At 41.3% G+C, this 12,714-nt stretch overlaps 2 protein-coding genes and 2 non-coding genes across 4 annotated transcripts in view; all 4 read left to right on the top strand.

Moving 5' to 3' along the window:
- The window catches only part of col23a1b (collagen type XXIII alpha 1 chain b), an 18,436-nt gene extending 10,922 nt beyond the window's left edge, over positions 1-7,514 (top strand). Inside the window, exons 13-26 of the mRNA XM_027000176.3 lie at positions 509-583; positions 729-773; positions 951-995; positions 1,330-1,410; positions 1,504-1,557; positions 1,864-1,929; positions 2,068-2,094; positions 2,210-2,278; positions 4,639-4,701; positions 4,855-4,881; positions 4,979-5,032; positions 5,176-5,262; positions 6,090-6,128; positions 6,248-7,514. Of these exons, the coding sequence (XP_026855977.3) occupies positions 509-583; positions 729-773; positions 951-995; positions 1,330-1,410; positions 1,504-1,557; positions 1,864-1,929; positions 2,068-2,094; positions 2,210-2,278; positions 4,639-4,701; positions 4,855-4,881; positions 4,979-5,032; positions 5,176-5,262; positions 6,090-6,128; positions 6,248-6,250 (735 nt within the window). The 3' untranslated portion in view covers positions 6,251-7,514. The remainder of the gene's footprint in view (positions 1-508; positions 584-728; positions 774-950; positions 996-1,329; positions 1,411-1,503; positions 1,558-1,863; positions 1,930-2,067; positions 2,095-2,209; positions 2,279-4,638; positions 4,702-4,854; positions 4,882-4,978; positions 5,033-5,175; positions 5,263-6,089; positions 6,129-6,247) is intronic.
- On the top strand, positions 7,317-7,389 carry trnav-cac (transfer RNA valine (anticodon CAC)). The gene has a single exon. It is a non-coding gene; the product is annotated as a tRNA-Val (tRNA).
- A 115-nt stretch (positions 7,515-7,629) lies between the features above and the next one.
- On the top strand, positions 7,630-7,702 carry trnav-cac (transfer RNA valine (anticodon CAC)). The gene has a single exon. It is a non-coding gene; the product is annotated as a tRNA-Val (tRNA).
- A 339-nt stretch (positions 7,703-8,041) lies between these two features.
- Positions 8,042-11,619, top strand: LOC113571302 (small ribosomal subunit protein RACK1-like). Its single transcript, XM_027000164.3, has 8 exons — positions 8,042-8,269; positions 8,861-9,032; positions 9,391-9,538; positions 9,671-9,766; positions 9,958-10,068; positions 10,281-10,421; positions 11,127-11,237; positions 11,480-11,619. The coding sequence occupies exons 1-8, from the start codon at positions 8,161-8,163 to the stop codon at positions 11,543-11,545; spliced, it is 954 nt and encodes a 317-aa protein (XP_026855965.1). The 5' UTR covers positions 8,042-8,160; the 3' UTR covers positions 11,546-11,619.
- The last annotated feature ends 1,095 nt before the right edge of the window (positions 11,620-12,714 follow it).

Genomic DNA, 12,714 nt, shown 5'->3' with positions numbered 1-12,714 from the left:
CAAATAAGTTTGTGTGATAATCAAAAATAAGATAGATTTCCATGGGAGTACGATGTGCCTGCTTGTGACCCGAAAAGAAAATATCCTATTCTGAAGTAGTATAATACAAATACATAATAGGTAGGGTAATTAAACTTTATCATCGTGCCGGTGTCCATGAGGACGTGTAACTGGAATATTGTAACCCAAAAGTTGTTTTATACATAGGCCTGTTTAGCAGACTGCTTCGAAAAACTATTGGACATGTGGCAGTGTGTCCTGTCATGGCATTAGCTAGCTACATAAAACTGGTTAATGCAGCGCATTAATGCAGTCGCCTTGGTCCTGGATAACTAGTCGTGTATAAACAAAGTAAAAAGATGTTAGAATTTGAGCGATTCATTGCTGGAAGTCAATACAATAACATTTTAAATTTTTACAATAATGTTTTCTCACTGGAATATAAAGCTAATGTCAGTACAGTAACCATCCTCTTTCTTACCACCTCATCTTCTTCTGTCTTGCTCAGGGCTTTCCTGGAGAGAAGGGGGATTCTGGGCTTGCAGACCACCCTCACCTGTCTGCAAGTTTACAAGTGCTGCAGGTGGGGTACACTACAGAGATATCCAATCCACCGTCATGCCATGCTATTGAACTCTAAATAACCTATTTTTGGTCATGTTAATAACAGTGGGACCCATCAAGTATATTCAGACTCAATTTGCATCATTCTTGTACTTTTCTAACAGGGGCCTCCTGGTCCACAGGGGCCTCCTGGAGACCAAGGAGCAAAGGTGAGAATATTGCTATATGATTATCCATGCCCTCAGAAATGGAAAAGAAGCTATATGTATAGTATGCAGAGAGTATGAAAAACACATTGCTAAGCATGTGTGTACACTTGTACAGCTCACTGGACCTTTGTGATATAAATATTTTAATTTATCCACTGAAATCTAATATGTTAACAGGGAGAAATGGGCTCTCCAGGAATGCCTGGAGTTGAAGGCAAACAGGTGCAGTACTCATATCATATAGCAACATACACTGAAGCTTATCTCCTAAATAAAGAATGGGGATCAGCAGTCTAGACTGGGACACCAAGTTCCAGCCCTATAGATCTCACCTCCTGAAAACCTCTGGAGTTTAGTTCCAGCTCTAAACAGATCTAACACAACTTATTCAACAAACGAAGACCTTTGGCAACATCTAAATATTACAGTTGGGTGTGCTGGAACTAAACTCAGGCTAGTAGGTCTTCTGAAATGGAATGGGGCACCACTGATCTAGACAATCAACACACTCTGTAAACTTGTGATTTGACATGTCAGACTGCTGTGCTCCACACAGGGTCCTAAGGGGAACCAGGGGGAGCCAGGCAAGCCTGGAGGGGCAGGAGAGAAGGGAGAGATGGGTCTGCCTGGGGCAGTGGTAAGTAGGGCACTGCTGTGGAGGTGAAAGGGCTGGTGGAGGTCCAGAAAGATGGTGCTATGAAGAAAATAATATTATCAATGTGTTTTTCAGGGTGCTGATGGCCATAAAGGAGAGAAGGGTGACTCCAGAATTGAGGACAATCTGGTTTGTGGAACTTGATAATATCTGAAGGATATCTATCATTTCTTAGAGATTGGTTATCTGTTCCTAACATTTAGTGTTAATCTATATTTGGACAGATAATCATGTCTGATCTGATATTTTCCTTGAGGGTTAAAAAGCATGTCAACAGGGTTTTTTTTTTATTTTAACTTTTGAACACATTCTTATGCCAACACTGCCAAGTTGAACTGATTCCTAGAGCAAACTGTTTTAGTGTATTAAAGTGGAAATCTCTAAACATCATTTAAGCTTGAGAGTCAGTGATTGTGTGTCCTCTTTCCTGTGCAGGCTCAGATTATCCCACTGCCTGGTCCCCCAGGGCCTCCCGGACCACCCGGCCCTCAGGGTGTCATGGTTAGGAAAAATATTCATATTAAAAATATTAATGCTATTATTTGTTTTCTGTCCTATTTTTAACTAATGGCTTTGTTGAGCAAATAAACCTTAGCGTGGAAACCACATACGCCATGTTTTAATTTCTTTACTTCTTAGGGCATTCATGGAGTTCCTGGTCAAAAGGTATGCTTGTGGTGGCATCTTAAAATGAGAAAAATCAATTTGAAGAGCATGAGATCATTTGTACATGTCCAGGACTAACATTGAGGTGGATGTAAACGTGTGTGTTTTACCACAGGGGGAACCAGGAGAGGCAGTCAAAGGAGAGAAGGGGGACATTGGGGAGAAAGGCCAGCCAGGCCCACGGGTAAAATTCCCATCCTGATACCTCTTCTGCTCCACTCCACCATAAGTGCTATTAAATTCTGGACCTTCACATATTCAGCCACAGTGGTGGATCTGTAGGCAGGGCTACAGGGCCATTGTCCCCAGTTGATTGTTCCCTAGAAGTGTCCCTACCCTCTCACTTATCGCTCCAGAGCACTTCACTGATTTTCACATTTCACATGCTTTTCATTTCACTGTGAAGTCTATGTTAAACGTGGCACACAGAGGGCTGCCAGGTTATGTAACCATTGAATAAAATACTATTTTAATAAAGCACATAAGCACATTTTTATTAAGCTTATTAAATTACAAATGATTCAACACATTACTAATGTTTAAATGAGCATTTAACTGCTGTTGGTGAACTTCAGTTTGTCTAACATTTGAAAGCTGTATTACTAGCTAACTAGCTAGCTGGTGAATTTAAGCATTGCAGGAAGGTAACATATTTTTACTAGCCATGTTTTGACACAACAGTCTACAATTTGGTTTGTGTGGTTCACTAAAAAATATGTAATTAGAGGAGTGCTTATTGAGAGTAAATTGCTATTGATTTATGTATGTATCTGTATGTATTTTGTGTTTAAAAAAACAGGTCAACTAGCTAGCGTTAGTTAACTACTATGTCAACTAGCTAGCAAAAACAGGTCTGGCAAACTCTTGCAAATATAAAGCCAGGTAGATATTGGAAGCTTTTTTGCCAAAAGAACACCTAGACTGCCAGTCAGTAAGAGCAGTCAGAACCAGCTGACAACAGCTGAAGCCCCTCTTGGTCTAAACAGAGAAGCTCCAATCCTCAATCACCATGTCTGCAAACATTTAGACACTGCAAAATAATGATAATAGGCAAAATTAACTGCATTTTTAATTGTTTTCTCATGATATGACATAAGAAATGGAGCGACCTACCTGAATTTATATCCTGAATTTATAGTGTGGAGGTCAGATGGCTCTCTGTTGCCTGTGCAAGTAATTGTTATGCTCCGAGGAGCTTATGTTACCCAGATTTATATGGCACATAATGGAAACATAACAAAGGGAGCCATGTTCCCCTAGTTGTAAATATTTGCTCTGCCAGGGTTCTATATTCCCAGGGTCCTAAGTTCCCCAGCCCATATAGCATCTAACCTGAAAAAAGATTCTTCAGCTGTATAAACTTAATATGAAATGGGCTATTGTGGGAATTCTGCAAAGGGGTTTTCTGTTCCATGATACTGCCATATGGCTCTCTGTAATAAGCCTAGGGTTAGAGTTAGGGTTAAGGTTAATGTGTGTTAATTGGGTAACATAGGACCCTGGGAACATAGGCTCCTGGGGCCTGTTGCAGCAACTTGGTTTACGCCTGGTCATAAGATAAGTCGGCCATAACTTTTTGGGCATAACTTTAAGACTTGCACCAACCATTCACAGTTTGCATTTTTCCTAAAATACACCTAGCCAGGAGCAGGCGTGAAATCAGATTCTGTACCTCTTTTATGATAACTGCAATGCCAAGGTGGCCGCAATGTAACCTTTGTAGCAATCATTTAGATGCTCAGCTATAATGACGCAGAGCTAATTGAGAGACGTAGTAGGGATGATCTGTTTGAGGTAATTGTTTTTGTGTTTTTTTTTGTTGTTGTTATGCTGCTTTGTCTAGAGGTCAGTGTGTCTTTATGTGAACTATATAATTCAATACATTTACATTTCACTGTCTGTGAAATTACTTTTACAGGTTTTGTTTTATTCTAAACTTGGTAGCCTAGTAGAAAATAACAGATTAGCTTGCCACAGTAAGTATGAGTAGCAGTTTTGCCTAAGAGTAGCGCAAGTTGCTTAGCAACTGTTATTGTTACACGTTTCACATGGATGTGCACCGCTTAGTTGCACCTAAGCATAACTTTACTCTATGACAAATGGCAGATGTGTTATTTAATTTATTTGAGCAGTGTATATTCAACCATGTGTGTCCTGCTTTCTGCATAAGGCTTTAGAGTCATCAACAAACAAGGTGTATATATATATATATATATATATATATATATATATATATATATATATATATATATGTATATATATATATATATAAATAAAAAGCCCATTGAACAAAGAATTATGTATAAATGTTTTATATATTCTTGGCCCCTCTGTGTTGCGTAAGGCCCCTTTGTGGCCCTGGAGTTTGAAAAATCATAGACCCACCCCTGCTTATCCACCATACAGAAATAGTCAAACATGTGGTGCCAGACCAGTTGTATGTCTTGCAATTTCTATTAATGGTGAGAACCTGTCCTCAAGTTCTGCTTAGGGCAACATAGGTTGGGTATGGACTGAGCCGATATTGTTCTCCACTGTGTTCAGGGTTATCAAGGTTTTCCTGGCTCCAGTGGATTGGTTGGTTTGCCAGGTACAAAAGGTGAAAAGGTCAGCATCTTTCCAACACCATCACTGACCACTTTTAAAGCAATTTGCCATCTCCTTTATACTCCACATAATCTTTTGTTGCAAGTAGATATGAGATTCAAATTAGAAGTATTGTGAGTCCTGCTTTACCAATAATATTCCTTGTGTTAACAGGGCAAACAAGGAGAGCCTGGGTTAGATGTAAGTATGATTTAGGTACACATTTAAGCAGAATTATATACTTGTGTTTTCTGGTTTGGATCCCAGCTCTTATTGGCCCTGGTATCTCCCCTACCAGGGTTTCCCAGGGCTACGAGGGGACAAGGGTGCCAGAGGCGAGCGAGGAGAAAAGGTGGGGAGACTGTCACGCATAACCTACATTATCATAAATGATGCTGACATGCATTTTGGTTTGTTTCCTTTCTTGTTCTTGGAGAATACGATTCCATTTTCATGCTGCCTCTCACGTCCCTGTCTTTTCTCTCTTTCTTGCAGGGTGAAAAAGGCTTGACAGGAAGAAAAGGCCCTAAAGGACAGAAAGGGGAGCAGGGGCCTCCAGGGCTGGACCAGCCGTGCCCCGTGGTATGTCAGGCAACAGCGTCTGTAGAGCTCCTGGAGCTGAAGAGTATTAAAGAGTATGCATGACAGTGTGTTACCCACAAAGGATGCGGATAGTTACAACCTAAGAGTCTCCTTTTGTCCAGCCTTTCTTGCCTTATCAATGACATGGTGTTTGCTGGTAAAGTGCTGGTTGTAGATTGTTAGTGCTGCCACTGCAAGGCAGGTATAACACGAATGGATCTCACTGACAGGGCTAGAGGGGCTAGAGAACACAATGGGAAGGCAGATCTCAGTGCAGATGCCCCCTGCCCCTTGATATAGTATTTCTGCTCGGGGTGTGCTGTGTTGATTTTTGATTCTGCCATTTCCAGTTGTCTGGTGTGTCCTCTTTTACATTAACACGGGGTCAGCTTCCTACAGAAAGACATTTAGACCGAGCTCTAAGTGAAAAAGGTGACAAAGACGCCATACACCATGCTGAACTATGCAAAAGTTTTGTTTTGTTTTTTTAATTGAGTTTTATTCCAAATGTAATAATCCAGGTTGAATCCAAGCCTTGTTCTGTGAGGCAAACAGTCCCATGTAAAACCCAGTGGTGTATCCATTTTTGGTTTTTCTCTTGTGTAATTTGACTGAATTCACTGGAGACATGTAAAATAAGCAGTGTATCGTGTGAGAGCATGACGTGATATGGTCTGGCCCCGGAGTCATTAAAAACCAAAAGGGTTCTGTTTCATTTGGTGTTTCCTATCAACAAATCACTGGTGGCATGAGTGGTTATAAATCGTATTTAGCTCAGTGGTACTAACGTCTTCATTCGTAATTCCTTCACCCTTTTCTATTCCTAGGACCGAGATGGACTGCCAGTGCCAGGATGCTGGCACAAGGTTTGTACCCTTAAAGTTTTTGAAGTATGATTCTTGGTGTGTCACCCTTTTTGGTTTGTTGTTGAAAATCCTGTATGAAATTTTTTAAAGAAAACAACACTTTTTTTGCTCTCTTGCAGTGATGACCAACCTGAACCATGGAATCTGTACATATTGATATATATTTTCTAACCCTTGCTTTGTTTTTCCTGCATCTTAGATTTTGTTTTTTTGTTGTTGCTGTGTTTCTTAATATACTGGGTTTTGATACAGAAAGTTACACTGTGAGCCCCTTGCAAAAACATCTGTCCATATTACTCTTTATTATATAGAAGGGCTCTGAATAATAAGGATCCAAGACAAAGCAGTTAAACGAACTGAACTGAAAATTAACCTTTGAGGGCACATGGACTCAGTGCATGTGGAATGCACAGAGAAAACTGCCGCTGAGCTGAAGGAAAGCGCATCCACCCATAACCAGCATAACACCAGTACACCTATCAGACTGCAAAGCAGGTTAACGCTTTGAAGGGAAAAGCACCACAGAGAAGGCACAATGTCTCATCCCAGGAGAGATGGACTTTTTGGAGTGAGAGAGTGCTGCAATAGAGCGGTTCTGTGCTACAGAGAGCACCACTATAGACTCTTTAAACTGAACTTCGCATGGGATTTTCAGAGTTCTCAGGAAGTAGTGCTTATGTCAGAAGAAAACAATGATCTGCATAGGATTTTGAATGAAGTAAAAAGTTAAAAGTATGGTGAATAATGAAAAAAGTACTTGTCTGTTATAATAATGGAGTTCAATCAAATTTAAACATTTAATTTAGTGAAGCTTTGTAAGAACTGCTTGATGTATTTTAATACTCTTACTGATTATCTGTAAATAATATGTATAGTCATTGTCAGTTTTGGAGCTTATAGCGTTGTGTGTTTGGCTAGGGTTGTTCTACTGATGTTTTGTCTGTTACAGTCAACATGGTCCACATGTACATTTCTGCTTATGTAGCTAAGTAGCTAGCTAGCTAGGTTGGATAAGCAGATTCAACATGGACTGCATTTGTGTTATGCCATGTACATTTACCGTTAAAAGGATTAGTGTTAACCGAAGTATTTTGTATAATTTCTATTATTTTTTTTGATGTGTATAATTATAAATTGTGTATAATTGTTGTGTATGTTCTTTTTTTCTTTTAAGAGAACCGGTAACAGGTTTCCGTAGTGTAGTGGTTATCACGTTCGCCTCACACGCGAAAGGTCCCCGGTTCGAAACCGGGCGGAAACATGGTTTGCATTTTACAGTGTTCTTATATTGGTGTCTGAACTTTAACATGGATTATATCATTATCTGAAATACCTTAAACACAGCGCTCTATGGTAAATAAAAATACTTCCACCATTTATTCTTAATATCCGCACATTAGGACAATTATTCGCACGAATACCCATCTTCAAACTGGAAATGCAAATCCAAACTTCTTCGTTTCCGTATCACCTCGCATAGGAGCCACCCATGTGCTCATGGGTTTTCGTAGTGTAGTGGTTATCACGTTCGCCTCACACGCGAAAGGTCCCCGGTTCGAAACCGGGCGGAAACAAGGTTTTAAACGTTTTAGCCTTTCTCCCCATAATTTAGTTAGTTGATTTGAAACGAACGTCAGTTTTATAGCACTTGAGCCTATATAGCACTACAAGTGGGTTAGCGATCTCCTCTGGTTACGTATCGCTAGCTAGCTAAATTACACTGTACAACGCAATGATTTTTTACAAACTACAGATGACAACCATCTAACCTATTTTCCCAAAAAATAAATAAGTCCGTTTAAAACAAAAAAACAAAAAAAAAACAATTAGACTTTTAACGTTAACTTTGACTTACAAGTAGCTAACCTACAACTCCCAGAATGCAATTGAATGGACTCGTGTGCTAAGAGTTGCTTCCGGCTTTTTATCGGTCCTTTTCCTGTGCTTAAAAAATTGAGGAGTTAGGGTGGTTTGGCCCTCTGACTCAATCTAAAGCCATCTACCCTGAAAGGCACGGTGCAAACTTGCAAAAATGACCGAGCAGATGACCTTAAGGGGGACCCTTAAGGGTCACAGTGGTTGGGTGACCCAAATTGCTACAACCCCTCAGTTTCCGGACATGATTCTCTCCGCGTCCAGAGGTAATCGGCTCTTCCATTGCACTGTATCAGTATGCCGGTGGATGTATGTTCGTGTTCACAGTGCTCTCACACTGGTTTTCAGTTTGCTTGCTAGATTAATTACACTAAAATGACAACTATATATGACGTTTGTGCGATCACCTTTCAGTAACAACGGACTTATAAATACAACACTTGTCTTTCAGAAAAGAAACAACTAAAAGTATCGTCCTGCTAACGCCAGATTAGCTGGCTACTGCAGTGCTGGTCTCTTCAGTTCTTTGCTGGTTCAGTTTGCATTACTGTCTCGGAATTAAATTGAATATGTGGCTTTATGCAGAGCAATGGTATTCTGTTGCTTTTTAAATCTTGATCTCAAGGTTTTTTCTTAAACAAGAAACATTTGCTAGGGCTTTTGATGGTCTTAAAATGTTTTGTTGGCTACATGCCTTACTATACTAGCTTTTGCATATTAGTCTTGGTTTGTCAACGTAGATATGTCACTAGTACTTAACTGATATTCTCCATGGCATTTAAAATTCTAAATTTTAATTCTAAAACTCGGCATCTCTATAAAACAGACATTTTGCTTGTCCCCTGTCCATCTTGCAGATAAGACTATCATCATGTGGAAGCTGACCCGCGATGAGACAAACTATGGTGTCCCTCAGCGTGCCCTGCGTGGACACTCGCACTTTGTCAGTGATGTGGTCATCTCCTCGGACGGGCAATTTGCGCTGTCCGGCTCGTGGGACGGCACACTCCGACTCTGGGACCTCACCACGTGAGTGTGGCGCAGAGATGGGGAAGGCTTGCGCGATCATGGCTACACTGTCACACATGCTGCCAGCTTTCTGTCATCTCTTTCTCAGTTCCACAACTCCTCTTGAACTAAATTAGCAACACTGGCTGTCTTACCGAAAAATGAATTAAGATGATTAGGTGAGGGTAGTGATTGCCTGTGCTGATGAACTGCTGTGTCCGGAAGGTGTTGCGGTACCTGTTGGTGTTAAAAAAATCAAACATAACATTAAAATAAAATTTTTTTTTTAACAGGTTCAGAAAATGTGTGTCCTAAACATTGAAAGCCTATTTGAGTGTACTTTGAATGTGTGTTTAATTGTTGATCTGTTCATCCTTAGGGGAACCACAACCCGTCGTTTCGTGGGCCACACTAAGGATGTGCTGAGCGTTGCCTTTTCTGCCGATAACCGCCAGATCGTGTCTGGCTCCCGGGACAAGACCATCAAGCTGTGGAACACCCTGGGTGTCTGCAAATACACCATTCAGGTTAGACCCGCTAAGCTCTTCGAAACTACAGCAGACCCTGTAAGATCTAGTGGAGCCTATTTAACAGCTTGTTGAAGAGTCAACCCAGAGCTCTAAAAAGTCTCCCCCCCCCCCCCCCCCCCCCCAATGTAGGATGAGGGCCACACTGAGTGGGTGTCCTGTGTGCGGTTCTCCCCCAACAGCAGCAACCCCATCATTGTATCCTGTGGCTGGGACAAGTTGGTCAAGGTGAGAACAGGTTTAATGCAATTAAGAGCATTTTGCTAAAAGAATTTTTTTTAAGTGCACAGAGAACTGGCCTGAGTTGGTGCAGTATAACTGAAAATTAATTGAGAAATTTAAAAAAGAATCATTTGAATGGCAGGCGTCTCTGTAAGGTGCCTTTTTTGAATCGGTGTAATGTTTGCCCTCATCCTCAGGTTTGGAACCTGGCGAACTGCAAGTTGAAGACCAACCACATCGGGCACACTGGCTTCCTGAACACAGTCACTGTCTCCCCTGATGGGTCCCTTTGTGCTTCTGGTGGAAAGGTAACACTTTCCTGTAAAGAGATCAGATATGGCTTTCGCTTCAGTGTTGCATTCATGCAAACTATATGCAAAGGCTTTTGGGAGGGCGAGTATAAGTCACAACCACACGTTCCAGTTAATTTGAGCTTCTTTGTCTGCTGTCTCCAGACGTATTTTGCGCCACATCTCGGCTGATCTGTTGAGTCCCTGTCTCTTGTTCTCCTTTCCTGCAGGATGGGCAGGCCATGCTGTGGGATCTAAATGAAGGGAAGCACCTGTACACTCTGGATGGTGGTGACACCATCAACGCCCTCTGCTTCAGCCCCAACCGCTACTGGCTCTGTGCAGCCACGGGACCCTCCATCAAGATCTGGGTACTGACTCCCATCTGTGCCTCTCGCTTTAGGGCCTTGACGAGCTAGACTTGCTTTTGAAAAGCTGTAGAAGACTATACTTAAATACATAATCATTGAACTTCAAAAACCATTTTATTTCAAAGTCTGAGTATTTTAAAATGTCATGCTAGTATGCCCAGCGGAAGCCTTTAAGACATCATCTTTTTTTTTTCTTTTTGGGTCACAACTTTTGTGGTGTTTGTAATAACATCCTGAAGCAGTTCCAGACTACTCTGAGTAGTACTCCAGTTAGGCTCTTAAGTGCTGTCTGCTCCCAGAGTCAGCTTACTAAAGTCATTGTTAAAAACTAGACCAGCAAACTTCCCACTGTTCCGGGTTCACCTCCTCCTCCTCTCAACCCCCCTTTCTCTCTGTGGTAGCTCGGTTGGCGTCTCCCTACTCCTGCCCTTGTCCGATAAATGGAGACATCTTCAAACAAGGCCAAATCTGACAGTGTGCAATTGTGATTACCTTTTAATTAATATTTCAGTGTCTGCTCTCCTGAAGCCATAATTCTTATAATCAAATGACCTGCTTCCTGCTCCACAGGGAAAATATTTCTGAAGTTCTCTCGTTAATCTGCTCAGATCACGTGGGCTCTAGCTGCTGTTTACTCTTCTCTCACATTATGCGTGTCCCATGAGCTGAGTGCCAGTTGTCAGCTGTTGTCCTGTCCCTCTGCAGGATCTGGAGGGGAAGATCATCGTTGATGAGCTGAGGCAGGAGGTGATCAGCACCAGCAGCAAAGCCGAGCCACCTCAGTGCACTTCTCTGGCTTGGTCTGCTGACGGACAGGTACGCTCTTTGCCTGAGCTGTGTGCGTGAGAGTGAGTGAGGGAGGGAGGGAGCACGAAAGAGAGATGGAGAAATTTGATGTTACAGTCCATGCAGTCAGTGGAACTTGATATAATTATAGACTTTAATGTCTGGAAAGCTGAATTGCTGCTTTTTGGCAGATGTTTGAAGGCTATAGCAGCCAGGCTGGGCTTCTGAGTGCCTTTTGTTAAACATATTGTTTCACATTTATTCTTTCTTAGACTCTGTTTGCTGGCTACACTGACAACCTCATCAGAGTGTGGCAGGTTACCATTGGAACCCGGTAGACATCTTTAATTCCAAGAACAAAATGCTAAGAATGGAGCTTGGATGAAAATAAATAAAATAATAAAAATCGAAACATTTGGTATGTCGTCGTCTTAAATATATATATATTTTTTGTCTTTATAAATGGTTAATTCTATCATTTTAATGCTTACTGTTGGCATCTTGTCTTTGTGAGATGCATTGAGACCCTTGTTTTGCTTAGTCCGGTTACATACATCCTGGGTGTCCATGGTGACCACGAACATGTATGCTCAGAAGAGTTGACAGATGAGTAGCTGAAATGATTTGGCTATGCTACAGGCTTGTGTGTGTGTGTGTGTATGTATATATGCGTACATACGTGAGAGGATATGTTGTTGTATAACTGGAAGTACAGGGAATGCCGGGGGAGTCTGTTCCTGTTATTTACATTTTACCCATTTTCATCATTTGTGTAGCACATGATTGCATGACAGCAAATACCCTGTGAGGATGAACGTGCTTGTGCAAAGCCCAAACATTTATTCCTATGGCAGCATGAACTGTAAAAGTATTTCTAATTTGATGACTTGTATGGGCATAACTGGAATTGATCGGGTATGGGGGGGGGTGACTGGGAAATCAGTTGGTAGCCTAATAGTTATGAAAGTGCCTGCCTTTTCAAAAAATGCAAATTGTTCCTTGTGTACAATTTAACTTGTACACAAGCCTTTACGGTGAATGTTCATTCATAATTTGGGAGAGAATGGGAACTGAATATATTGAGTAACTTCTAAGTGCTGTAGACAGAGCACCTTTGCTGTGGGATTTGGTAGCCTAAATTTAGAATTTCAGTAGGATCGCGGAGCCCTTATAGGGACGGTGCGGTTAAAAAAAAGTATCAAAACTTGAATAAAACAAGTACAGATTGTGCAAAATACATGTCAGCGTTAGCCTAAGCGAAAATCACAAGACCTTCGCGTCACGGATCACTTGAAATTTGGTACATTAGTTAATGACTGCCTCAGATCCCAGTGTATGAACACCCGAAAAAAACTTAAATCGTATGTCTTAATACTAACTACCACTCGCACAGCGTGAGCAACTTATGCTTTAAAATACTTTAAATACTTTAAAATAAAACGTAGCTGAAGCTGCTGCTGCCATTACCGGAGATGGTATTAATGTGCCACCTAACATGGAATATGAG

Source organism: Electrophorus electricus, chromosome 8, assembly GCF_041902795.1.
Source record: "Electrophorus electricus isolate QZ-2024a chromosome 8, ASM4190279v1, whole genome shotgun sequence".
NCBI lineage: Eukaryota > Metazoa > Chordata > Actinopteri > Gymnotiformes > Gymnotidae > Electrophorus > Electrophorus electricus.
This window is presented reverse-complemented; position numbering and strand designations above follow the sequence as displayed.

What these genes read in the sequence shown, in the direction of transcription:
- LOC113571302 (XM_027000164.3), top strand. Translation starts at nt 8,161, where the DNA reads ATGACCGAGCAGATGACCTTAAGGGGGACCCTTAAGGGTCACAGTGGT. An exon ending in GCTGGGACAAGTTGGTCAAG is followed by an intron (nt 9,767 to 9,957) that starts GTGAGAACAGGT and finishes CCTCATCCTCAG; the next exon opens with GTTTGGAACCTGGCGAACTG. An exon ending in GACCCTCCATCAAGATCTGG is followed by an intron (nt 10,422 to 11,126) that starts GTACTGACTCCC and finishes GTCCCTCTGCAG; the next exon opens with GATCTGGAGGGGAAGATCAT.